Source organism: Oncorhynchus masou, chromosome 28, assembly GCF_036934945.1.
Source record: "Oncorhynchus masou masou isolate Uvic2021 chromosome 28, UVic_Omas_1.1, whole genome shotgun sequence".
Lineage (NCBI taxonomy): Eukaryota > Metazoa > Chordata > Actinopteri > Salmoniformes > Salmonidae > Oncorhynchus > Oncorhynchus masou.
The window spans coordinates 74101630-74129445 of record NC_088239.1 but is presented as its reverse complement, the minus strand read 5'-3'; the positions used below and the strand labels follow the sequence as shown (position 1 = coordinate 74129445).

The 27816-nt window shown below is 41.2% G+C and overlaps 3 protein-coding genes across 12 annotated transcripts; 2 read left to right on the top strand and 1 right to left on the bottom strand.

Moving 5' to 3' along the window:
* Positions 1-93: 93 nt before the first annotated feature.
* LOC135518252 (astacin-like metalloprotease toxin 5) lies at positions 94-25414 on the top strand. Of its 7 annotated transcripts, XM_064943275.1 has the most exons (11): positions 16924-19020; positions 19164-19229; positions 19378-19434; positions 19572-19640; positions 19777-19826; positions 22649-22730; positions 23299-23413; positions 23587-23759; positions 24561-24642; positions 24918-25039; positions 25153-25414. In XM_064943275.1, exons 1-11 carry the CDS (start codon positions 18765-18767, stop codon positions 25155-25157), a joined length of 1077 nt encoding a protein of 358 aa, XP_064799347.1. In that variant the 5' UTR covers positions 16924-18764; the 3' UTR covers positions 25158-25414. The 7 variants fall into 7 exon arrangements, with proteins under 7 accessions (XP_064799345.1, XP_064799348.1, XP_064799344.1 ...); XM_064943273.1 differs by lacking the exons at positions 16924-19020; positions 19164-19229; positions 19378-19434; positions 19572-19640; positions 19777-19826 and adding exons at positions 94-769; positions 913-978; positions 1127-1183; positions 1330-1398; positions 1531-1580 and having other exon boundaries at positions 24918-25414; XM_064943276.1 differs by having other exon boundaries at positions 16921-17897; positions 24918-25414.
* On the top strand, positions 5177-7354 carry LOC135518254 (high choriolytic enzyme 1-like). The gene is made up of 5 exons (XM_064943281.1): positions 5177-5286; positions 5492-5664; positions 6498-6579; positions 6855-6976; positions 7090-7354. Exons 1-5 carry the CDS (start codon positions 5189-5191, stop codon positions 7092-7094), a joined length of 480 nt encoding a protein of 159 aa, XP_064799353.1. The 5' UTR covers positions 5177-5188; the 3' UTR covers positions 7095-7354.
* Positions 10303-15039, bottom strand: LOC135518247 (golgin subfamily A member 6-like protein 22). Of its 4 annotated transcripts, none has more exons than XR_010452124.1 (4): positions 14327-15039; positions 13871-14101; positions 10811-13484; positions 10303-10338 (listed from the first exon to the last, which is right to left on the bottom strand). XR_010452124.1 is itself a non-coding variant. In XM_064943267.1 (3 exons), exons 2-3 carry the CDS (start codon positions 14006-14008, stop codon positions 11532-11534), a joined length of 2091 nt encoding a protein of 696 aa, XP_064799339.1. In that variant the 5' UTR covers positions 14009-14101; positions 14327-15039; the 3' UTR covers positions 10502-11531. The 4 variants fall into 4 exon arrangements, 1 of the variants encoding a protein (XP_064799339.1); XR_010452125.1 differs by lacking the exon at positions 10303-10338 and having other exon boundaries at positions 10502-10924; positions 11237-13484; XR_010452126.1 differs by lacking the exon at positions 10303-10338 and having other exon boundaries at positions 10502-10924; positions 11477-13484.
* Positions 25415-27816: the final 2402 nt, after the last annotated feature.

Genomic DNA, 27816 nt, shown 5'->3' with positions numbered 1-27816 from the left:
TAACCCTGAGTGGAGGTGTCTGGTGCGAGAGAAGCAGGTTGAGGTGGCCAGGGTCATTGTAGTGAAGAAGATGTTGTATGCAGAGGAAGTGGAGGGTGGATCAAGGGTGAGGGATTCTGAGAGGATCCCTGTGAATAGTAGATCTTTGCCAGAACAGAGGGATAGGCCAATGAGTGATATATGTTTCAGTGAGTTTGGCTTAGCATTCATAGACATTGTTATCTGCAGTACCGCAGGGATGACACGTAAGTCATAGAAAATAGATTTTGTGGTGGCAGCTGCAGAGAAGTACTTGGGGGTATGAGATTAGATTTCAGGAGAGTTACAGGGTGTGTTGAGTTGTAGTGTCCCGTCCTCTCGGGTCATTGGCCTGGGGTAGGATAAGGCAGGGTTAAAGTAGTGGAATAAGGTGATGGGTTTTAATGAGTGTCGGGTTAGTTAGAAGGGTCATTAAATATATATATATTGATTTTTTTCACATTTCCCCTTTCCAATTTTGTATCACAAAGGTAATGGATTCATACTATAGTTCAGTAGAGGGCGATAATGCAACATTTTGGATGCCAACCGTCTTTAAACCTCACAGAAGGAGAAGAAGAAGAATGCACCTGTTCTTTTGTGATTGTTGCCCTGCCCACTATTTAACTGGAAGAGAGCTTTTCCACACAATTGTTTATGCTTTTTCTTTGGCTGTTTTTTTTCCAAATCTTGGGGGACAATTGTTTTTGCAACATGGTTTGGTTTCTGATTCTCATCTGGTTTGTCCAAGGTAGGACCAGTCATTTTGGTTATGTGACATCCTGCTCTTGAGTGTTTTCCATTTGAGGTAGGCCAGGCCAGCCCCACTGCGGACGCCAATTGGTTCACCATGTTATTATCTAACATGTATTATGTTCCCCTTGTGTATTTCAGTGGGCAGTGTTCCCATCACCAATTTCACAAATGCTGCTACTTCAAATGCTACTTTCCCTGCCACAGGTAGGCAGGCCTGCATTTGGGACCAGTCATTTTGTTAGGTGACAGGCTGAAAGCTAGGCCTGTTTTCCATGTATATTTAATGTAGGCCAGCCCCACTGCAAAACTGTTGTTCTGTTCCACTTTATAATATTTTCTTTCTGTATTTCAGTGGACAATTCTACAAACCCCATCAACAATTCTACAAATGTGACTTTCACTGCCACAGGTAGGTCTCTACTGTGATTCTCAAGTCAATCTCTTGGGGTGATGGGGCCTAAAGAAACAACTATATCTGTTGTCTTAAAGTTTATGGCTCGTCTATCAATAAACATAATGATATTACAAAATAAGTTTGTTCACATTTTCTTTTAGGTTCTACTGCCTCAATGGGGACACGCCACAGACAAAATGATTGGCTTAAAACGCCTGAAACCAGAGAAGGTAACGCATTCATTAGATGACGCGCACAATCCTGGACCTCTACCATGAGGTCTGGACTTTAATGGCACTGGAGGTAGTGACTTGTAACTAGTACATGTCAGTGTTGTTTCAGACCATCTCTCTCTGTTACAGAGGACTTACAGTCCGACCTTGCTATCGTGGAGGGAGACATTCTGGTTTCGGTGAGTCTGTTATCCCTGCTTTCTGTCCTGTTACTGCATCTTTTAGACTGATGAATCTAATTGATACCACCTTCTGATATACACAGCCTGAAGCTAATGACTCCAAAATCATTCAAGCCAGATTGTTGAACAGAATTACATTTGAACGTGCTCTGCCGGTTGTCCATGGTGTTGGTCCTTCAGATGGTCGCAATTTGAGCCAATATATATACACAGTTAATGAGGTAGTCATTCAAAAATGATGCTGAAAACTATTGCACAGTAAGTCAATGTAAATAATTGATTTAACATTCTGAAACATCTTTCCTCCTGAACTTATTTAGGCAATTGTTTTAACAGAAGGGGTCCTGAAATGGATATTTTTAACCATTAAATGTATAATTAGTGAAAAAAATGGAAAATAATTCCAATTTCATTTTATTAACATTACTGTCTGTAGGAAACCAGTGTTTTGCAGTTGTCTATGCTCCAGAGTGACTCAATGCCTTATGAAAATCATTACCCCTTGACTTATGCCATTTTGATTGTCCCAGAATGTTTGAAAAAAATGTATTAAGCTGAAATTCTTATCCATCTATACAAAATATCTATCATGACAAAAACTGTTTGAACACCTTCCTGAATATTGAGATGCACCTCAACCAGATTTGCCCTTAGTTTGTAAAGCACTCAATTTGTCGTGGGCATGGACTCTACAAGGTGTCAAGTGTTCCAGGAATGCTGTTCCCATGATTTCGCCAATGCTTCCCACCGTTCTACAAGTTGGCTGGTAGTGGATCTCCACAATCTGAAGTGGTAACTTGTTCCATTATCCCACAGATGCTTAATTGGATTGAGATCTGGTGACTGGTCAGGCCACTGCAGTAAGTCTTAATGCACTGTCATGTTTTGGAATAAGAACCTTCCAGTGCAATTTGCCTTCAGGTTAGATTGTAGATTAATGCTGAAAAAAGTATTTGTCAGATGGGTACTCCCAGTGTCTGCTATGAAGGCAGATAAACCTGCTTTTCAACGCTCTCAGGATATCCTTGGCATTCAAACGTTTCTTTTTATATCATGAAACCCAATTTGTGCGCTATGATTAAATGTCATACCCATAACATGGCATGCATCAGCCACAATGTTGAAAAATAAATGATACTGCAGTAATCAATTTTGGGTGGGCTTGCCTCCATTACACATTTCATATCAGGTGAAACGCAAATAATCGGTTTCATCAGACCACAACGTTTTCCAAATCAATATTTCCTTAGCTCACTTGATGCAAACACATGTGTTTTGGAATAATTCTGCTATGTTTTTGGGTGTCACTGTCAATCAGGTTAGTATGTCAAGAGTAACTAAAGTTGTGAAATTCTTTAGTGGGTCTTTCACAGCCATCAATGTAAGTTTAACTGTTTTGACTAGGAAGTGCACTACTGGGCATTCATATCTGAAATGTGAATTCAATAGGGCAACTGAGTTGAAAATCGACCAACCTCCGTGATTTCTCACTTCCTATTTGGATTTCTTCTCAGGTTTTTGCCTGCCATATGAGTATCATTATGTTAATACACAATGTCAGTGTTTTCTATCCAATCTAATAAGGTAATATGCATATATTAGTGACTGAGGAGCAGGCGTTTACTCTGGGCACCTTTGAAGCTACTCAATTGTTTGCAGCCATAAGAAGTTAAAATAGTGTCGGAGTATAACAGAACTGATTTGGCAGGCAAAATTTGAAAAATCCATTCAGGAAGTAGGATTTTTTTGTAGTTTTCTATTCAATGCCATTACAGTATCCATTGACTTAGGACTCAAATTGCAGTTCCTGTGAAGTTGAGCATTCTTTGGGCATCTCAATTTAAATTCCACTCGATGTCAAGTGTTTAGAAATTGTTTCAGGCTTGTATTCTGAAAAATGAGGGAAAATATAAGAGCAGTCAATGAGTGGACCCTGCCGTGTCAGAGCTTTTTCATGAGCACGCCGAGAGGGCATAGACTTTCTTGTTTACCTTTTTATATTGACAATGTTATTGATCCGGTTGAAATATTTTGATTGTTTAGGCTAAAAACAACCTGAGGATTGAATAATAAACATAGCTTGACATGTTTCATGAACTTTCCGGATACAATTTAATTTTTTTGTCTGCCTGTTGTGAGTGCGTTTGAGCCATGTGGATTACTGAAGAAAACATGTGAACAAATGGATGTTTTTGGATATAAAGAGACTTGTATTGAACAAAATTAACATTTATTGAATAAATGAATGTCTTCTGAGGATCAACCATATGAAGATCATGAAAGGTAAGTGATTCATTTTATGTCTATTTCTGACTTGTGTGACTCTTCTACTTGGCTGGTTACTGTTTGTAATGATTTGTCTGCTGGGCTAAGTTCTCAAATAATTGTAAGGTATGCTTTTGCCGTGAAAAGCATTTTTGAAATCTGACACTGGTTGGATTCACAAGCCTCAATCTTTAAACCTATGTTAAATAGTTGTATCTTTTCTGAATTTTTATAATGAGTATTTCTGTATTTGAATTTGCGCTCTGCAATCTCACTGGATGTTGGCAGGTGGGACCAGACGTCCCACATACCCTGTGTGAGTGTTAACCTGGTCCTACAGCCACATATACACTGATTTGAAGTGGATTTAACAGGTGGCCTCAATAAGGGTCAAAACCTTCACTTGGTCAGTCTGTCATGGAAAGATCAGGTGTTCCTAATGTTTGTACACTGTATATTGCTCTGTTACCTTTTCTATATACTTAATCTGGTTTTAGTCATTAAAGTTGACACTGAAAAGTTTTTTTCATTCAGAATGTTAAGAAATAATTTCTGGAAACGCAGAAATAATTTAATGTTAATATCCGAGGCCAATACTCTAGCGACAGATGGATTTAAGACTGGTGTTGATTTGTTCTACAGGAAGACCGATTAGCTGTCAAGTCACTTTGGCCGGAAAAGATGGTCCTGCCTTCTATCCCCTACAAGATGGCAACGGTGATCTGGGTCCAGTGTCGAATACTTAGGAGAGATGAACCTAACAATAGATGTTTTTTAATACAGTGGGAATCAGTGGTGGAAAAAGTACCTCAATTACGGATCAGTAAAAGTAAAGATGCCTTAAAAGAACAGTTACTCATGTAAGTCACACAGTAAAATACTACTGAGTCCATTGTATTTGGTTCTAAATATACGGAGGTATCAAAGGAATAAATAATTTCCTTCTATTACTGAAAGCAGGTGGCATCATTTTCTTGTTTTAAAAATGAGTGGATAGCCGGGGGCATACTCAACACTCAGACATAACTTACAGAAGATGCACTTGTGTTTTGTGAGTCTGCCATCAGACTCACCTTGTTTTTATGAGCAATAAGTGATCAGAGAGATGTGTGTGTGAATTGGACCATTTTCCTGTCCTGCTAAGCATTCAAAATGTAATGAGTACTTTAGGGTGTCAGGTGAAAGGTATCGTATAAAAGTACATTATTTTCTTTGGAATGTAGTGAATAATAGCACAGATACCCTAACACTTAAGATGTTTTCTACACCACTGGTGAGAATGGTATGCACCGTCTAATGGTAGATTGTCTCTGATCCACACAGTGGACAGAAAGAAAACCATGCTAGCAGCATTCAAGCTCATTTCAGACCAGACGTGCATCCGCTTCCACGAATACACCAATGAGATTAACTACATCGAGTTCGTCTCTGGGACAGGGTGAGTCCAAAGGGGCACATTAACACATTATCTCCTTCCCAGCAGTTTAGTTAATTCACAACCTCTCCTTCCTTTTCCTGTGTTCAATTTGCTATTTTTTTCCCATCCCCTATTTTTCCTTAATTTCTCTCCTCCTCCTTCTCTCACCTTTCTCTTTCTTCACTTAACTCTCTTTCTGAGTGTTCTATTTCATTCTATAATGGAGCTGTGCGTCGTATGTAGGTTTTCAGGGCGGGGCCCAGTCTCTGTACTTCGGTAGCGTCTGTAACGTGGGGAACCTGTGCCATGAGCTGATGCATGCCCTGGGCCTGCACCACGAGCACACACGGCCAGACCGTGACCAATACGTCACCATACAGTGGGACAACGTGGTCCCTGGTAACTCACACCAACACAACATACTAAACCACCTCACGGGCATTGCATGTGGATCAGGGGCAGGGCTGGTAAATTTGTCCCATGAAGCGCTGCAGTGTGCAGGCTTTAGTACCAGCCCAACACCAACACACCCGATTCAGCTTTTTGTTGTCTGGAGTGAAGACCGTATAGAATAACTATTGACACTTAGTATTTTATTAGGTACTGCCTAAGCAGCAGCTACTCTTCCTGGGCTCCACACATGACAAACTCCAGAGATCTGCACATCAGGAACCATGAGGGTTCTTGTGTTTGATGCCTTAATACTGTGCAGACTTATGTAATTCATAGACCACTGAATGCGAGTGCAACATATGGAAATGCTTTAATGTGGAGTTTAACTGAGGTCAAATATCTCATTTTCTCCTGGCGTGAATACAGAGCCACATATCGTTCTTCAGTTGATTTGCACCTAAGTTTCACCCCAATTATGTAGAATTTGTTCCCCTGTTACGTGAATGCCCGATTGCCTTGTTTCGTTAAATTTGCCCTGACATGATAACGCTACCTTGTCATCTACAGTTACCGCCCGGTGTAATGGGTTTCCTGGGGTAACATGTAAGCTCTTGAACTTGTAGGCTGTTTTATGGTACCACCTGCTATGGGTTTCATTAGGTAAGATTACATATTAATGCCTTGAATTGTGTAGTTTCCTCCTGCAAGAGGTTGGACTTAATTGTTTCCATCTCAACAACTTGTCCACATTTTAATTCCCCTATATCACATTCAGACCCAGTAGCATCCACCAGTCTCTCTCACACACACACAATCTACCTCTTGTAACTGTCTTCCAGGAAAAGAAGAGAACTTTAAGGTGAAGAAAGGAGACACTCAGGACCTGCCCTATGACTACGACTCCATAATGCACTACGGAACGTCAGTCACACTGCTCTCCTCCTTATTCCCACTAAAGTCCTAATTTTACTCGCCTTGTTTTTAAACTGCTAGCAATAAGTAAATATTAGTTTTACTGTGACTGTGTACGGTATCCAGCTCCAGTAACATTTCCCTGTGCGTACCAAATGGATCCCACATTCCAGATCATATTTTGTTTTACCTGGGCTCTGGTCAAACTGCACTATATTGGGAATAGGGTGGCATTGTGACACAGTCCTTGTGTTAAAGTAGCAAGTCTTCTAATCTCCTGGCAGATACTACTTCTCATCAAACCGGAACCCCACTATTGGCTCCAAGAAGAGGGGAGTCCAGATTGGACAGAGAAATCACCTGAGCCCCCTGGACATAACACGCCTTAACAAACTCTATCAATGTGGTAAAGGCATGCGCACACACACACAGACACAGGAAAAATATCAGAATTGGGCTGCCTTTGTAAATGCAGTCATTATCGCACTGTATTCTAACCATGTTCATGTCCTGTTACAGAATAACAATGCACAGTTTATCACTTATTACACCATCGAAGAAGATTTCAACACCGCTGCTGTCGACTGAAGACTCCAACACAAATGGCACTGACATTTTAACTTCAACAATAAGTTGAACAAGTCCCTTAAAGCTTTCTGATGTATTGTACGTGTGTTCAGCAGCAGGTAGTTTAATTTGTCCTGTGTGCTCTTGCTGCCTTGAATTAGGCCTATTCCACTGCACATGTCTTGGAAATAAATAAAATGATCTCGACTGAAAATAATCCTGTCAGTGATGTTTCTTGCAGTGTTCTATTTCATTCTATAATGGACCTTCTCAGCTATGCTCATCATGCATCCCAAGGTGGGATCAGAGATTAAGTAGATCTAGCATTGCAGGAGAGATGACTTTAATGGTGATTAAGGTATAGAACTTGGCTGGCTAGCTAGGCAACAAATTATTTAAAAATTATGCTGCTGTAACAGGACTTAAACAGCAGGGATCATAGTCACCAAAATCAGAATGTCACCCTCTGGAATGGTGTACTACGAAACCTGTTTGAGTTGACGAGTACTTTGGTAAACTCTTGAGCTCAACCATGTATGTGGCTCACGATTGAGCAAGGAATACTAAACAAATATAGACACACTACTGTTCAGAAGTTTTGGGTCACTTGAAATGTCCTTGTTTTTGAAAGCCTTTTGTCCATTAAAATAACTTGATCAGAAGTAGTGTAGACGTTGTTGTGTGGAATATCTACAGTTGAAGTCGAAGTTCACATACGCCTTAGCCCAATACATTTCAACAAGGTTTTAAAAAAAATCCTGACTTTTAATTCTAGTAAAAAGTCCCTGTCTTTGGTCATTTAGGATCCCCACTGTATTAGAATGTGAAATGTCAGCATAATCAAGATTTCAGCTTTTATTCCTTTCATCACATTCCCAGTGGGTCAGAAGTTTACATACACTCAATTAGTGTTTGGTAGCATTGCCTTTAAATTGTTTAAATTGGGTCAAACATTTTGGGTAGCCTTCCACAAGCTTCCCACAATAAGTTGGGTGAATTTTGGCCCATTCCTCCTGACAGAACTGTTGTAACGGAGTCCGGTTTGTAGGCTTACTTGCTCGCACGCGCTTTTTCAGTTCTGCCCACATGTTCTATAGGTTTGAAGTCAGGGCCTTGATGGCCAGTCGAATAACTTGACTTTGTTGTCCTTAAGCCATTTTGCCACAACTTTGGACGTATGCTTGGGGTCATTGTCCAGTTGGAAGTTGCGACCAAGCTTTAACTTCCTGACATGTCTTGATGTTGCCTCAATATATCCACATTTTCCCCTCACTCATGATGCCATCTATTTTGTGAAGTTCGCCAGTCCGTCCTGCAGCGAAGTACCCCCACAACATGCTACAACCCCTGTTCCTCACGGTTGGGATGGTGTACCTTGGCTTTCAAGCCTCTCCCTTTCTCCTCCAAACATAATGCTCATTGTGGCCAAATAGTTACATTTTTATTTCAAAATAGCTGAGGACATTTCTCCAAAAAGTTCTTTCTTTGTCCCCATGTGCAGTTGCAAACTGTAGTCTGGCTTTTTTATGGAGGTTTTGGAGCAGTGGCTTCTTCCTTGTAGAGCGGCCTTTCGGGTTATGTTGATATAGAACTCATTTTACTGTGGATATAGATACTTTGTACATGTTTCCTCTAGCATCTTCACAAGGTTCTTTGCTGCTATTCTGGGATTGATTTGCACTTTTCACACCAAAGTACGCTCATCTCTTGGAGACAGAACGTGTCTCCTTCCTGAGTCGTATGATGGCTGCGTGGTCCCATGGTGTTTATACTTGCGTACTATTGTTTGTACAGATGATACCTTCAGGCGTTGGTTCATCATTGGGAGCAATTTCCCAGACTTGTGGAGGCCTACATTTTTTTTCTGAGGTCTTGGCTGATTTCGTTTGATTTTCCCATGACGTCAATCAAAGAGGCAATGAGTTTGAAGTTTGGCCTTGAAATACATCCACATCTCCAATTGACTAAAATTATGTCAATTAGCCTATCGGAAGCTTCTAAAGCCATGACATAATTTTCTGGAATTTTTCAAAATGTTTAAAGGCACAGTCTCCTTAGTGTAAGTAAACTTCTGACCCACTGCAATTGTGAGACAGTGAATTCTAAGTGAAATAATCTGTTGGAAACATTTGTTGGAAAAAATACTTGTGTCATGCACACAGTAGATGTCCTAACCGACTTGCCAAAACTATCGTTTGTTAACAAGAAATTTGTGGAGTGGTTGAAAAACGAGTTTTATTGACTCCAACCTAAGTGTATATAAACTTCCGACTTCAACTGTACATAGTTGTACAGAGGCCCATTATGAGCAAACATAACTCCTGTGTTCCAATGGCACGTTGTTAGCTAATCCAAATGTATCATTTTAAAAGGCTAATTGATCATTAGAAAACCCTTTTGCAATTACGTTAGCACAGCTGAAAACTGTTCTGATTAAAGAAGCAATAAAACTGGCCTTTAGACTAGTTGGGTATCTGGAGCATCAGCATTTGTGGGTTCGATTACAGGCTCAAAATGGCCAGAAACAAAGAACTTTATTCTGAAACTCGTCAGCCTATTCTGGTTCTGGTCTTCAACACAGTGTTGAAAATCTCGTTCAACGTTGTGTACTACTCCACAGAACAGTGCAAACTGGCAATAACCAGAATAGAAAGAGAGGGTGGCCCTGGTGCACAACTGAGCAAGAATACATTAGAGTGTCTAGTTTGAGAAATAGATGCCTCAACTGGCAGCTTCATTAAATAGTACCTGAAAAAAAAAACAGTCTCAATGTCAACAGTGAAGAGGCGACTCCGGGATGCTGGCATTCTAGGCAGAGTTGCAAAGAAATAGCAATATCTGACTGGCCAATAAAAAGATTAAGATGGGCAAAAGAACACAGACACTGGACAGAGGAACTCTGCCTAGAAGGCCAGAATATTCCTTGGGTTTACATCAATCTTACTACTACTGCACTGATCACACTCAAACAGAAAAGGCTGATGCTTGCAATTCATTTTTATTGTAAAGTTGTATGATATGAAGCAGGAAGAATTAACATTCAAAGGCCCATTTAGGGCCATGGCAAACTGCCTATCATAGACCCTCTCCCTTCTCCATCCTCCATGATGTCCTCCAGCAGCTCATGAAAGTCTCTGTGATCTTGTCAAGATACATGGATTTGATATGATGGCTGTTGATATGGAGGATTTCTTTATGGTTCTGAGTTTGAGAAAATCTGAACATAGTTTAGGAGACAAAGCTGAATGATAAATTATGCCTATGCTGTCTGGCTATGTGAGTCTTTGCTATAAAGGATCTCAGTTGCATTGTGTAATGGGACTCTCAAAGAGAATTCATTTATAGTGTGTCTTTGGGAATTGATCTGAGAGTCACAGGGTTGTGATGGAGTTCCTATAATTAAAGATGGACTTTGTGATAACTAACTCTGACTTGTGTGTGGTTTGCTCTCATGATTTGGTAAATACAGGAAATTTCCATGACATGCTTCAACAGATAAACAGATATGCCACAATCTGTTTCAGGAAAAAAACACCTGAAAGCCCACTTGAGGTGAATAATCACATGAGATCAGGAATTGTAGTGGTTGAGTTGAAAAACATTACCTAAACATACTTCTATCAACACTAATACAGTTGTCTACAGAGAACAGGCTTTGATAGTAAACACTTACCTAATGTAGTCATCCAGCTGTGCTCCTCCTCCAACCTTCCCATTCTTTCCAATTGATGCTTCAACAGATCTGTTTCTTTGGCTGCTCTTTTCATCTATCTCAGACTTGAACAGGCTTAGAAAGAGGACAAAAGGAAACCAGAGCAATTTTAAAGTAAGTAGAAGAGGCAGACTTCCTTTCTTTTTAATGTCTGTTGGTTATTTTTCCTGTGCTCTTGGTCTTCTCCTTTTCTGCTAATCCTCAGTTATTTAGATAGAATTCTGATGGACATATGGCCAAAATAACTATTTCAATCTCCTCTCTATTACTCCTATAAAGTCTTTTCACCTCTTTTCTTTGGGTCTCTGTTTATCTTGCTTCCCCCTTGTGTTTTCCATAACTTTCTTTTGATCCACTCAGCTCTTCATTACTGCTAATCTCATTTACCTTTTATCCCATGGTCCTTCCTGATTCTGTCCATCAGAACTTGAATTCTATATCTCCTACTTCCCTCCTGATAAACCACTCTGGTCTCTCTTCCTCCTCTCTCATGTTTCCTCCTCTTCACCCTCATGCCTGGCTTCCTTATAATTTGTTCCTCCTTTTGCTTATTTTCTCGTTTTTTTGTTTGTTTTTTCTCTTAAAAAAAACTAATTTGTTGTTGTTTATTTACATCTATCAACATACCTAGGAGCATTGACTTGTACATTTCTTCTTTTGTCTGCTCCCTTTCTTTTGTCATCTACTGAAAAGTTGTCGATGCCTCGTCCGCCGCTTTCTTCTGCTTCTTCCTTGTTCTCCTCTTTGCAGACTGTGCGTGAGCGGTCTCTGGACGCTGCTCCCTCTCTTCCCTCCGCACAGAGGCGTCAGATGTAGACGCTGTGACCTCGTATGCCACCACCTGTTTTGCTCTCTGTGTCTGTCCTTTATTCTGACACAGCGCACGCCTCTTTTCTCTTTCAATCTGTGCATTCCTCTCTTCTCTCTCATACAGTTTCTCCATCTCCATCTTGAACCTGGCCTCGTGAGCTTTTATTCTTTGAAGCTCTGCTCTCTTCTTATCCTCGTCCCGTATCCTTGTCTGCCTTTTCTGTTCCTCCTTCTCTTGTTCCTGCTGTATCTTCAACCTCCTTTTCTGTTCCTCTTTCCTCCTCTTCTCTTCTTTCTCTCGTGCCTTTTGCTGCATCTCCAACACCTTCATTCTCTCCTTTTCCCTGTTCCTCTCCTCCTCCATCCTCTGTTTCTCCATCTTTTTCTCTTCCTCTGCCCTCTTTTTCTCTTCTTTTGCACGGGCCTTCTGTTGCATCTCCTGCTGCTTTCTTTCTTTTTTCTCTCTCTTTTTCTCTTGCTCTTGTCTCTTTTTCTCATGTTCGATCTTTAGTTTCATCTCTGCCTTCTCCCTTTTCCTCTGCTCCTCTAACTTGTTTTTTTCCATATTTTCTGTCCTTTTCCTTTCCTCCTCATTCAATTTCTTCTGTCTCTTTTCCCACTTTTTGAGCTCTTCGTCCCTGGCTTTTTCCTTCCTCCTTTCAATCTTCATCATCTCTTCATTTCTCTTAGCCTCATACTTGAAATATTTGATCCTGTCTGCGTAGCTCATGGCATTAAGTTCTTCTATCCCTCGGCTCGCCATCATAGACATTGCATTGGCGGTTGCAAATCTCCCTTCCATTTTACCACTATCAATCTCCTTCCTGTCCCTCTTACCATAAGGATCCCTGTGTAGACATCTCTGCTGTTGTCCACTCATGCTCTCCTCACTTTCACTACTCTCCTCCTGACTTGTGTCCTCACTCACACTCTGAGACACATCATCCTCAGACGAGCACGAGGGAGTCACAGCATTCTCAGTGATGACGCGGAGCGCCTTGATGTAGTCAGCTTCTGTGTTCACTCTGTGAGCGAGAGGGCACAGCTCCTCGTAAATGGATTTCCATGTGAGTGACTCCTCAGAAACGTCATCAGGCAGGTATAGATCAGATGATTGCCTCTTGAGCACATTCACAACCTCTGCCAGGTCCTGCTGGGTGTCCCCCTGAGTGTTCTCTCTCCTCACTGGCGTGGCCTCTGGGCTGGCCGGGCGCTCGGGGGCTGTGGCAGGGGTATTCGATCGTTTTACTGCAGAGGAGCAGGAGGCCTCAGTGTCATCGTTCTTGTCATCGCTGTTTGCCATTTTCTTCAGAATCTCTTCCTTTCTCTTTTGGGCCATCCTCTCTTTCAGCTGTGCTTTATACATGCTTGCAATTTCTGCTCCTCTCCGTTGAACTTCCTCAGACAATTCCTCAGACGATGCAGTCTCTGGCCTCTTAACCTCATCCTTGACCTTTGCCTGGCCAGTCAATGGGGACCTGGGGTGGACCTGCGGATGGGTCTGTCTCATCCGGGCAGGAGGGCCGGAAGCCAGGAGGTGGGATGGGACAGCAAATCGGTGTGAAGCGTGTGGGTGTGACGTCTTGGACGGAGAATGAGGCCATTTATCAGGGGAGTTGCAGCTCTGTGTGTCCAGAGGGGGAAATATTGAGTGTTTCTTAGGTGGGTCCTTCTGGGTGCCGGCAGCATGCTGGTCAGGCTCGGATTGGCTGTTGACGAGGTACCTGTGGTGGTTGTACCTGGGGAAAGCTGGCAGTGTCGGGGAGACGGGACAAATAATGGAGGAGGTGGAGCGCTGCTTGATCACCCCTTTATCCACCCCAATCTGTATGATGACAGACACACTTTTATTACTTAATAGCTTGATGGTTATTGTTATTACTATCTTAAAACAATTACAGGTGTATAGGTAATACATATCATAGAGAAAACACGTTGTATTACTGTATATTAGCCTATTAGGAGAATGGGAAGGTCCACACTTTTGGAATCATTCCAATTCAGAAATTCTTCCATTCCTTTTCAACTTTATTCTAAGAATGCAGACCTTCCTCAGAATACTTCCAGTGTGCAGTTCTTTTTCTTGCCTTCTTATTTCACTATTCTACCTATTGAGATCTCATTTCTGTGTATCAGGATTGGGAACATCTAAAGCAACTACAGTATATCTACTTATATGAAAGTCTGATTAAAGAAAACGGCTCTTGTTACCTCCTCCAAGAGTTGGTGCAGCCTAAATATTTCTCCATACAGCGCCTTAATCTCCCTCATGTTTCCTCGCTCAGTTCTCCATGTCTCTCTAGCCAATCTCCAATGGGCGAGGTCAAGGTCATGGATATCCTCCCGCATGCCTAGTTCAACCTGGGTTCCCTTCTCATTTAGCCTCTTCTTTTTCCTCTTCTTCTGGATTGAATCGGTGTTCTCCTTGTCCTGCCTACACACCTTTGGGGCAGTAGGGATATTGAGAATAGAACATGGTCTATTTTATTTTACTCATTGGATTATTATGTGCCTTCCATTGTATTTCATTGATATAGAATATCAATAAGGTATAATGTTGACACTAGATCAAACCGTAGTTTGTACAAAGTTTACACTGATTGGCCATACATGATTAGTCTGGACCACTTTAGTGGGTCGTAGATTTAGCCTGCAGATGGGACTTACATTAAGGCTGGGGAGTTGTGAGGAGTTGTGAGGCTGGTGTGTTCTGGGCCCGTGGAGTTCAGTAGTTCCTGTGCAGAAATCATCCTTTGCAGACCGATTTGCCCATGGCTAGAAATGAAAATGATGACAAACAACCTCATTTCTGACTGCATATCATGGTACAAGCTTGTTATTTTCAATCTTAGAAAAGCTCATAGGCCTATATGTCAAAGTGATGATTTTAAATCACTGGAGTTTTGACTATGAGGGTGGTGAGAGAAAAGATATTCTAACCATTCTTATGATGAGCCTTGGAAAGGAGAACTTTCCCATAGTTCCTTCAATTACAGTAATCCTGAAAAAGATACAATATGGCTTAAAAATATGATTATATTATTGAAATCATCTAAATTAAATTGTGCCACAAAGTAGGCCTTTTCACACTAAATCACAAGTGGTCACAACTACTTACCACCAAAATAACCATCCAAAATATAGCAATGATTTTGACCCTGAATTGAACTTTTAAGTGTTGCTGTAATATGACAGTAACGCTATGGCAAACCTTTTAGGCTGTCATCATACCAGAATACAATCATTTATGACATCACAATTGTGATGTAATGTGGTGCCATGGGAAGCCACACCCACCATGACAGACAACAAATCACCAGAGCCACATAGGCCTATTAACCAATTAATCCACTTCTATGTTTGAAATACAGTATATTTAGTACTAGTAAGCTCATGTACTCATAAGAAAAACTGTACGTGTTGTAAATTCAATGTAGATTCCAGTTTCAAATGGTAGACATTGTAACTCTTCAGGATGTGGCAGAGTATGAAAACCTTTGCGCTGTCTCTGATGCAGGTGTTTTATTCTCCCACTCATTATGACATCACTGTGACATCATATGGTGGACATTTTCCCTGAGTTTGACATCTCCGGGGATAATATGCTGTGTGCAGACCACTTTCCCACATATGCACTAGTGCAATCATTGTATTTCCTCCTGCATGAATGTATAATTGCAACATTACATCATTTTTACAATTGTGTGTCTTTCTATGGGACTCCCAATCACGGCCGAATGTGACACAGCCTGGATTCAAACCAGGGACTGTAGTGACGCCTCTTGCACTGAGATGCAGTGCTTCAGACTGCTGCACCACTCGGAAGAACAATATAAACGCATATTCAAAGAATTTACTGAGTTACAGTCCATATATAGGCCAATTGAAATTAATTAATTAGTCCCTAATCTATGGATTTCACATGACTGTACAGGGGTGCATCCATTGGGTTGGCCTTGGAGGGCTCACCCACTTGCAGCCAGGCCCAGCCAATCAGAATGAGCATTATTATATGCAAATACTTGTCAGCCTCCCTCCCAGCGTGGCTACAAATTCTCTAAAAGGATGTTCGAGGCACCTTATGGTTGAAAAATTAAGATTCAATTATCGAGCAACAGCTCTGGTGGACATTGCTGCAGTCAGCATGCCAACTGCACACTCCCTCAAAACTTGAGGCATCTGTGACATTGTATTGTGACACAACTGCACATTTTAGGGGCTTTTTATTGTCCCCAGTACAATGTGCCCCTGTGTAATGACCATGCTATTTAATCAGCTTCTTGATATGCCACACCTGTCAGGTGTCACACCCTGACCATAGTTTGCTTGGTATGTTTTTATGTTTTGTTTGGTCAGGGTGTGATCTGAGTGGGCATTCTATGTTACATGTCTAGTTTGTCTATTTCTATGTTTGGCCTGATATGGTTCTCAATCAGAGGCAGGTGTTAGTCATTGTCTCTGAGTGGGAACCAAATTTAGGTAGCCTGTTTGGTGTTGGGTTTTGTGGGTGATTGTTCATGTCTCTGTGTTTGCACCAGATAGGGTTGGTTTAGGGTGTCGCGGTTTTTGTTAGTCTGTTCATGTATAGTTTAATTCATTAAAGAACCATGAATAGAAACCAAGCTGAGTTTTGGTCCGCCTCTCCTTCACCGCAAGAAAACCGTTACATCAGGTGGATGGATTACCTTGGCAAAGGAAAAATGCTCACTAACAGCGATGTAAACAAATTTGTGCACAAAATGAGAAAATATGCATTTTTTGCATTTGAAACATTTTTGAGATGTTTTATTTCATCTCATGAAACATGGGACAAACACTTTACATGTTGTGTGTTTATTTTTGTTCAGTGTACATTTCCAAGGCAACAAATCCTCTAAAATGAACCTTCTCTGGGGTAGGCTAACTCTGAGCTTTCTCATATATCCTGAATCAATTGTCTTTTTTGCGAGTTAAGGACCAATGAAATCAGATCGATAGGAGTGGGGGAAAAAGGGGCTTGTGCATTGATAAGCACCTCAAAATAAGTTACAATAGGTAATAAAATATGTCACTTTTGCCCATAAGATGGCTCTAATTTGGACTATTTTACACCATAGCCTGATGAAATTTACAATAACTTCTAGAGTAAAGACGTCCCCATATATAGGTTCAGTTTGCTCCAAGCAGAACTGGGCTAGGCGATGCAAACTTCTGTGCTCACACTCCCTAAAGACCTTCGCTTGAAAAACTAGAAGAAAGAGGAAATATTACTGTTTGTCTCTCTTGAGCCACCGTAGTAACAATATAGCCAGAAACACTTCCTCAAAATAGATACATCAAGAAATCTGTATTGAATTATTTTTGTTTTGGCAGAGGAGGTCTTAGTCGTGCAATTTCACATCAGTTTAATGCAGTAATTCTCAAGTGAATGATAGCAAACACTTAATTGAAGAATCCCGTCCATAGTTCCCACCCCTACTTTAAACCAATCACTGATGAAGGGGTGTAGACTTTGACTACTAAACTTCGACTTGCCTCACCAAAAAAACTGGTGCATGCGAACAGCTGAAAATAACCTACCGAACACCAAAATGAACAAAAACTTCACAAAATGTATAAGCTTAAAGTGTTTTGACTGGGAAGCATGTGACAGCCTTTTACGGAAGGTGGACGAGCAAAATCCACCATCGTAGTACGGATGAAGCCTGAGCTGGAATGTGAAGCTAACTGAAGCTGGCTAGATTTAAAAGACCCTGGGTAGATCGAGCTTGCTTCTTGGTATACCACTCTGGGAACACCTTGGACTTACGACATGGGCTCTATGCTACATTATGGACAGTACTGTTCACTACTCTATACTATGGATGCACATTACCACTGTCTATACATGAACACTAACACTGTCTACACGGTTTCCCACAGCAGATATTTATTTTCTGTCAATGGGGAGGGAGGCCACCATCATAGCCAAGATCCACAACAAGATATCAGAGATGGGCCACAGAACACACAGGATTGAACTAAACATCCAGAAAGTCTGACCGCTCTACAACTGTGGCTGTATGACATGCCGTACTCTTTTTGAACAGACTGCATCAGATACATGGCCTACACATACTAAGACAGAGGAGCGCTGTTCTGCTGTCTCAGATGCTTTATCTGAGGTTGATGTGTCTTTCTGTCAATAGTGTGCAACTGCAGCCCACATTTCGGGGTGTCCCTGCATGAGGGCATTCCTGCATCTGCTACATTATGCACAGTACTGTTCACTATATACTATGGATGCACATTAACACTGTCTATAATGCACAATCTGTTGTTGAGGTTGATGACTTAAAAACAAGTGCTCCCAACTGCATCTGTTCTGGTGACACAGGAGTTTGAAGTGGAGGGAGTACAGAGCTTAGCATGTCCCTCAAGGAGGCTAAAAAAAGATTTTGACTTGGAAAAGTTGAATATTTTCAGGAGTCAGGTAATTGTTTAAGGGAGGAGGATTGGAGGGAAAGAGAGAGCAGGTTGAAAAGACTGAGGGAGGCAGAGGATGGGTTTGTATCTGTTGAAGATAGCAACGACAAGGGAGAGGGAATGTCGAGGAAGATTTGTATCAAGTTGAAACAAAGTGGGCCGGACACCAGTTTGAGTTCTGGAGGTGAAATGGAAGGGGCAGAAGGTATTGTGAGGAGCTTGGAGCCCAAGCCTTCCATTGATGGGCATGGCTATGATAAAGATACGATTGGTTCAGTGGGAGTAAGATTTTTGAAGAAGGTGGAACCAGGCCTTTTGTCTGATCCATGGTCGGTTTCAAGTTGGGTGGAAAAGATGGTGGGTGCCATTGAGTCGGTGAAGGTAACCCTGAGTGGAGGTGTCTGGTGCGAGAGAAGCAGGTTGAGGTGGCCAGGGTCATTGTAGTGAAGAAGATGTTGTATGCAGAGGAAGTGAAGGGTGGATCAAGGGTAGTGTCCCGTCCTCTCGGGTCGTTGACCTGGGGTAGGATAAGACAGGGTTAAAGTAGTGGAAAAAGGTGATGGGTTTTAATGAGTGTAGGGTAAGTTTTAAGGGTCATTAAATATATATATTTTTTTGAATTTTTCACGTTTCCCCTTTACAATTTTATATCACAAAGGTAATGGATTCATACTATAGTTCAGTAGAGGGCGATAATGCAACATTTTGGATGCCAACCGTCTTTAAACCTCACAGAAGGAGAAGAAGAAGAATGCACCTGTTCTTTTGTGATTGTTGCCCTGCCCACTATTTAACTGGAATGAGAGCTTTTCCACACAATTGTTTATGCTTTTTCTTTGGTTGTTTTTTCCAAATCTTGGGGGACAATTGTTGTTGCAACATGGTTTGGTTTCTGATTCTCATCTGGTTTGTCCAAGGTAGGACCAGTCATTTTGGTTATGTGACATTCTGCTCTTGAGTGTTTTCCATTTGAGGTAGTCCAGGCCAGCCCCACTGCGGACGCCAATTGGTTCACCATGTTATTATCTAACATGTATTATGTTCCCCTTGTGCATTTCAGTGGGCAGTGTTCCCATCACCAATTTCACAAATTCTACTACTTCAAATGCTACTTTCCCTGCCACAGGTAGGCAGGCCTGCATTTGGGACCAGTCATTTTGTTAGGTGACAGGCTGAAAGCTAGGCCTGTTTTCCATGTATATTTAATGTAGGCCAGCCCCACTGCAAAACTGTTGTTCTGTTCCACTTTATAATATTTTCTTTCTGTATTTCAGTGGACAATTCTACAAACCCCATCAACAATTCTACAAATGTGACTTTTACTGCCACAGGTAGGTCTCTACTGTGATTCTCAAGTCAACCTCTTGGCGTGATGGGCCTAAAGAAACAATTCCATTGGTTTTCTTGAAGTTCATGGCTTATCTATCAAAAATAAAATATCGCAAAATGTGTTAACAATTCCCTTTAGGTTCTACTGCCTCAATGGGGCCACATCACAGACAAAATGATTGGGTTAAAATGGCTGAAACCAGAGAAGGTAACACATTCATTAGATGAAGTGCACTATCCTGGACCTCTCATGAGGTTTGGACTTTATTAATGGCACTGGAGGTAGTGAATTGTAACCAGGTCATGTCAGTGTGTTTGTTTCACACCCTCTGTCCCCGTTACAGAGGACTTACAGTTCGACATTGCTGTTGTGGAGGGAGACATTATGATTTCGGTGAGTCTATGATCCCTATTGCCTAAGTCCTGTTACTGTGTTTTAGGATGATGAATCAATCAAACTGTGATACCAACTTCTGATATACACAGCCTGAGGCTAATGTTGACTAAAATTACATTTGAATTTAATCTACGGGCAAGTTTATAATTCACTACTCGACTGAGGGACTAAGGTAATAATGGTATGCGTGGGGTACAGTTATGAGGTAGTCATTCAAAAATGATGCTGAAAACTATTGCACAGTAAGTCAATGTAAATAATTGACTTCTGAAGCACATCTTTCCTCCTGAACTTATTTAGGCTTGCTATAACGAAGGGGTTGAAATGACTCGATGTTTTAGCTTTAAATGTATAATTAGTGTAAAAATGGAACAATAATTCCACTTTGACATTATTAAGGGTTACTGTGTGTAGGCCAGTGTTATTGCTTGTTATGCTCTGAGTGACTCAATCATTATAAAATCAATGGGGCCCCCATTCATGCCATTTTAGATTCTCCCAGAATGTTTAAAAAAAATGTATTGAGGTGATTATTCGTTATCCAATCTTATACAAAATATCTACCGAGTGTACAAAACACTAGGAACACCTTCCTAATATTGAGATGCACCTCCCTTTGCCCTTAGAACAGCCTCAATTTGTCGGGGCATGGACTCTACAAGGTGTCAAGTGTTCCACAGGAATGCTGTTCCCATGATTTCGCCAATGCTTCCCACCGTTCTACCAAGTTGGCTGGTAGTGGATCTCCACTCTGAAGCAACTTGTTCCATCATCCCACAGATGCTTAATTGGATTGAGATCTGGTGACTGGTCAGGCCACTGCAGTAAGCTTAATGCACTGTCATGTTCGTGGAACCGTTCCGAGACAATCCTAGCCTTCAGAGATTGTGCATTATCATGCTGAAAAAAAGTATTTGTAGATGGGTACTCTGCTGCTATGAAGGAATGCACCTGCTTTTCAACGCTGCTCAGATATCCTATGGCATTCAAACGTTGCGCCACTTATATCATGGGGCCCAATTTGTGCCATGAAAATGCACCCCACAGCATGGCACCATCAGCCTGCAATGTTGAAAAATGGCATGATAGATGCATGTACTCGTGGGTTTCTCCATACCCAAGTCATCCCATCAGCGTGAAACGCCAAGAATCGGTATTCATCAGACCAGACAACGTTTTTCCAAATCAATATTTCCTTAGCTCACTGCAACCACAGTTTCTTGGTGGAATTCTGCTATGTTTTGGGTGTCGTACCCAATTCGTGTCAAGGTACTACAAGTTGTGAAATATTTTATGGGTCTTTGGGCATCAATGTAATATTTGACTGTCAGTTGACTGGAAGTTGACTAGGAAGTGCAACTTCATTCATATCTAAATGTGAATTCAATAGGGCCTGAGTTGAAAATCGACCAACCTCCGATTTCTCACTTCCTATTTGGATTTCTTCTCAGGTTTTTGCCTGCCATATGAGTTATGTTATACACAGACGTCAGTGTTTTCTATCCAATACTAATAATAATATGCATATATTAGTGACTGAGGAGCAGGCCGTTTACTCTGGGCACCTTCCATCCAAGCTACTCAATACTGCCCCTGCAGCCGTAAGAAGTTAAAATAGTGTCTGTGAGTATAACAGAACTGATTTGGCAGGCAAAAACCTGAGGAAAAATCCATTCAGGAAGTAGGATTTTTTTGTAGTTTTCTATTCAATGCCATTACAGTATCCATTGACTTAGGACTCAAATTGCAGTTCCTATGCCTTCCACTCGATGTCAAGTGTTTAGAAATTGTTTCAGGCTTGTATTCTGAAAAATGAGGGAGTAAGAGCAGTCAATGAGTGGACCCTGCCGTGTCAGAGCTTTTTCATGAGCACGACCGAGAGTGCCTTTCTTGTTTACCTTTTTATATTGACAATGTTATTGTCCGGTTGAAATATTATTGATTGTTTAGGCTAAAAACAACCTGAGGATTGAATATAAACATCGTTTGACATGTTTCTATGAACTTTACGGATACAATTTTGATTTTTTTTGTCTGCCTGTTGTGAGTGCGTTTGAGCCTGTGGATTACTGAAGAAAACATGTGAACAAGATGGATGTTTTTGGATATAAAGAGACTTTATCGAACAAAATTAACATTTATTGAATAAATGAATGTCTTCTGAGGGCAACCATATGAAGATCATGAAAGGTAAGTGATTCATTTTATGTCTTTTTCTGACTTGTGTGACTCTTCTACTTGGCTGGTTACTGTTTGTAATGATTTGTCTGCTGGGCTAAGTTCTCAAATAATTGTAAGGTATGCTTTTGCCGTAAAGCATTTTTGAAATCTGACACAGTGGTTGGATTCACAAGAAGTCAATCTTTAAACCTATGTAAAATAGTTGTATCTTTTCTGAATTTTTATAATGAGTATTTCTGTATTTGAATTTGGCGCTCTGCAATCTCACTGGATGTTGGCCAGGTGGGACGCTAGCGTCCCACATACCCTAGAGAGGTTAACCTGGTCCTACGCTTCATATACACTGATTTGAAGTGGATTTAACAGGTGGCCTCAATAAGGGTCAAAACCTTCACTTGGTCAGTCTGTCATGGAAAGATCAGGTGTTCCTAATGTTTTGTACACTGTATATTGCTCTGTTACCTTTTCTATATACTTAATCTGGTTTTAGTCATTTAAGTTGACACTGAAAAGGTTTTTTCATTCAGAATGTTAAGAAATAATTTCTGGAAACGCAGAAATAATTTAATGAGTTAATATCCGAGGCCAATACTCTAGCGACAGATGGATTTAAGACGAGGTGTTGATTTGTTCTACAGGAAGACCGATTAGCTGTGAAGTCACTTTGGCCGGAGAAAGATGGCGTCGCTTCTATCCCCTACAAGATCAACGGTGATCTGGGTGAGTGTCGAATACAGTAGGAGAGATGAACACTAACACTAGATGTTTTTTAATAAGGTGGGAATCAGTGGTGGAAAAAGTACCCAATTGTCGTACTTGAGTAAAAGTAAAGATGCCTTTAAAAGAACGTTACTCAAGTAAGTCACCCAGTAAAATACTACTTGAGTCGAAGTATTTGGTTCTAAATATACGGAGGTATCAAAGGAATAAATAAATTCCTTCTATTAAGCAAAGCAGGCGGCATCATTTTCTTGTTTTAAAAATGAGTGGATAGCCGGGGGCATACTCAACACTCAGACATAACTTACAGAAGATGCACTTGTGTTTTGTGAGTCTGCCAGATCAGAGAGATGTGTGTGAATTGGACCATATTCCTGTCCTGCTAAGCATTCAAAATGTAATGAGTACTTTAGGGTGTCAGGTAAAAGGTATCGAGTAAAAAGTACATTATTTTCTTTAAGAATGTAGTGAAGTAATAGCACAGATACCCGAAACGACTTAAGTACTTTACACCACTGGTGGGAATGGTATGCACCGTCTAATAGTAGATTGTCTCTGATCCACACAGTGGACAGAAAGAAAACCATGCTAGCAGCGTTCAAGCTCATTTCAGACCAGACGTGCATCCGCTTCCACGAATACACCAATGAGATTAACTACATCGAGTTCGTCTCTGGGACAGGGTGAGTCCAAAGGGGGCACATTAACACATTATCTCCTTCCCAGCAGTTTAGTTAATTCACAAGCTCTCCTTCCTTTTCCTGTGTTCAATTTGCTATTTTTTTCCATCCCCTATTTTTCCTTAATTTCTCTCCTCCTCCTTCTCTCACCTTTCTCTTTCTTCACTTAACTCTAGCTGTGCGTCGTATGTAGGTTTTCAGGGCGGGGCCCAGTCTCTGTACTTCGGTAGCGTCTGTAACGTGGGGAACCTGTGCCATGAGCTGATGCATGCCCTGGGCCTGCACCACGAGCACACACGGCCAGACCGTGACCAATACGTCACCATACAGTGGGACAACGTGGTCCCAGGTAACTCACACCAACACAACATACTAAACCACCTCACGGGCATTGCATGTGGATCAGGGGCAGGGCTGGTAAATTTGTCCCATGAAGCGCTGCAGTGTGCAGGCTTTAGTACCAGCCCAACACCAACACACCCGATTCAGCTTTTTGTTGTCTGGAGTGAAGACCGTATAGAATAACTATTGACACTTAGTATTTTATTAGGTACTGCCTAAGCAGCAGCTACTCTTCCTGGGGTCCACACAACAAACTCCAGAGAATCTCACATCAGGAACCATGAGGGTTCTTGTGTTTGATGCCAATACTGTGCAGACTTATGTAATTCATAGACCACTGAATGCGAGTGCAACATATGGAAATGCTTTAATGTGGAGTTTAACTGAGGTCAACTCATTTTCCCTGGCGTGAACAGAGCCACATATCGTATTGATTTGCACCTAAGTTTCACCCCTGCTTTGTTCCCCTGACGTGAATGCCCGACCTTGTTTCGTTAAATTCCCCTGACATGGATAACGCTACCTTGTCATCTACAGTTACCGCCCGTAATGGGTTTCCTGGGGTAACATGTAAGCTCTTGAACTTGTAGGCTGTTTTATGGTACCACCTGCTATGGGTTTCATTAGGTAAGATTACATATTAATGCCTTGAATTGTGTAGTTTCCTCCTGCTAGAGGTTGGACTTAACGGTTTCCATCTCAACAACTTGTCCACATTTTAATTCCCCTATATCACATTCAGACCCAGTAGCATCCACCAGTCTCTCTCACACACACACACAATCTACCTCTTGTAACTGTCTTCCAGGAAAAGAAGAGAACTTTAAGGTGAAGAAAGGAGACACTCAGGACCTGCCCTATGACTACGACTCCATAATGCACTACGGAACGTCAGTCACACTGCTCTCCTCCTTATTCCCACTAAAGTCCTAATTTTACTCGCCTTGTTTTTAAACTGCTAGCAATAAGTAAATATTAGTTTTACTGTGACTGTGTACGGTATCCAGCTCCAGTAACATTTCCCTGTGCGTACCAAATGGATCCCACATTCCAGATCATATTTTGTTTTACCTGGGCTCTGGTCAAACTGCACTATATTGGGAATAGGGTGGCATTGTGACACAGTCCTTGTGTTAAAGTAGCAAGTCTTCTAATCTCCTGGCAGATACTACTTCTCATCAAACCGGAACCCCACTATTGACGCCAAGAAGAGGGGAGTCCAGATTGGACAGAGAAATCACCTGAGCCCCCTGGACATAACACGCCTTAACAAACTCTATCAATGTGGTAAAGGCATGCGCACACACACACAGACACAGGAAAAATATCAGAATTGGGCTGCCTTTGTAAATGCAGTCATTATCGCACTGTATTCTAACCATGTTCATGTCCTGTTACAGAATAACAATGCACAGTTTATCACTTATTACACCATCGAAGATTTCAACACCGCTGCTGTCGACTGAAGACTCCAACACAAATGGCACTGACATTTTAACTTCAACAATAAGTTGAACAAGTCCCTTAAAGCTTTCTGATGTATTGTACGTGTGTTCAGCAGCAGGTAGTTTAATTTGTCCTGTGTGCTCTTGCTGCCTTGAATTAGGCCTATTCCACTGCACATGTCTTGGAAATAAATAAAATGATCTCGACTGAAAATAATCCTGTCAGTGATGTTTCTTGCAGTGTTCTATTTCATTCTATAATGGACCTTCTCAGCTATGCTCATCATGCATCCCAAGGTGGGATCAGAGATTAAGTAGATCTAGCATTGCAGGAGAGATGACTTAATTTAGTGGTGATTAAGGTATAAAACTTGGCTGGCCTAGCAAGGCAAAAATTATTTAAAAATGATGATGCTGTAACAGGACTTAGACAGCAGGGATCATAGTCACCAAAATCAGAATGTCACCCTCTGGAATGGTGTACTACGAAACCTGTTTGAGTTGACGAACTTTGGCAAACTCTTGAGCTCAACCATGTATGTGGCTCACCATTTAGCAAGGAATACTAAACAAATATGTATAGACACACTACTGTTCAAAAGTTTTGGGTCACTTGAAATGTCCTTGTTTTTGAAAGCCTTTTGTCTATTAAAATATCAACTTGATCAGAAATAGTGTAGACAATGTTGTTGTGTGGAATATCTACAATTGAAGTCGGAAGTTCACATACACCTTAGCCCAATACATTTCAACAAAGTTTTCAAACATTCCTGACTTTTAATCCGAGTAAAAATTCCCTGTCTTTGGTCATTTAGGATCCCCACTATATTTTAAGAATGTGAAATGTCAGCATAATCAAGATTTCAGCTTTTATTCCTTTCATCACATTCCCAGTGGGTCAGAAGTTTACATACACTCAATTAGTGTTTGGTAGCATTGCCTTTAAGTTGGGTCAAACATTTTGGGTAGCCTTCCACAAGCTTCCCACAATAAGTTGGGTGAATTTTGGCCCATTCCTCCTGACAGAACTGTTGTAACGGAGTCCGGTTTGTAGGCTTACTTGCTCGCACGCGCTTTTTCAGTTCTGCCCACAAATGTTCTATAGGTTTGAAGTCAGGGCCTTGATGGCCAATCGAATAACTTGACTTCGTTGTCCTTAAGCCATTTTGCCACAACTTTGGACGTATGCTTGGGGTCATTGTCCAGTTGGAAGTTGCGACCAAGCTTTAACTTCCTAACATGTCTTGATGTTGCGTCAATATATCCACATTTTCCCCTCACTCATAATGCCATCTATTTTGTGAAGTTCACCAGTCTGTCCTGCAGCAAAGTACCCCCACAACATGCTACAACCCCTGTTGTTCACGGTTGGGATGGTGTTCTTTGGCTGTCAAGCCTCTCCCTTTCTCCTCCAAACATAATGCTCATTATGGCCAAATAGTTATATTTTTATTTCAAAATAGCTGAGGACATTTGTCCAAAAAGTACTTTCCTTGTCCCCATGTGCAGTTGCAAACTGTAGTCTGGCTTTTTTATGGAGGTTTTGGAGCAGTGGCTTCTTCCTTGTAGAGCTGCCTTTCGGGTTATGTTGATATAGAACTCATTTTACTGTAGATATAGATACTTTGTACATGTTTCATCTAGCATCTTCACAAGGTTCTTTGCTGCTATTCTGGGATTGATTTGCACTTTTCACACAAGTACGCTCATCTCTTGGCAACAGAACGTGTCTCCTTCCTGAGTCGTATGATGGCTGCGTGGTCCCATGGTGTTTATACTTGCGTACTATTGTTTGTACAGATGATACCTTCAGGCGTTGGTTCATCATTGGGAGCAATTTCCCAGACTTGTGGAGGCCTACATTTTTTTTCTGAGGTCTTGGCTGATTTCTTTTGATTTTCCCATGACGTCAAGCAAAGAGGCAATGAGTTTGAAGTTAGGCCTTGAAATACATCCACATCTCCAATTGACTAAAATGATGTCAATTAGCCTATCGGAAGCTTCTAAAGCCATGACGTAATTTTCTGGAATTTTTCAAAATGTTTAAAGGCACAGTCTCCTTAGTGTAAGTAAACTTCTGACCCACTGCAATTGTGAGACAGTGAATTATAAGTGAAATAATCTGTTGGAAACATTTGTTGGAAGAAATACTTGTGTCATACACACAGTAGATGTCCTAACCGACTTGCCAAAACTATCGTTTGTTAACAAGAAATTTGTGGAGTGGTTGAAAAACGTGTTTTATTGACTCCAACCTAAGTGTATATAAACTTCCGACTTCAACTGTACATAGTTGTACAGAGGCCCATTATCAGCAACCATAACTCCTGTGTTCCAATGGCACGTTGTTAGCTAATCCAAATGTATCATTTTAAAAGGCTAATTGATCATTAGAAAACCCTTTTGCAATTACGTTAGCACAGCTGAAAACTGTTCTGATTAAAGAAGCAATAAAACTGGCCTTTAGACTAGTTGGGTATCTGGAGCATCAGCATTTGTGGGTTCGATTACAGGCTCAAAATGGCCAGAAACAAAGAACTTTATTCTGAAACTCGTCAGCCTATTCTGGTTCTGGTCTTCAACACAGTGTTGAAAATCTCGTTCAACGCTGTGTCCTAC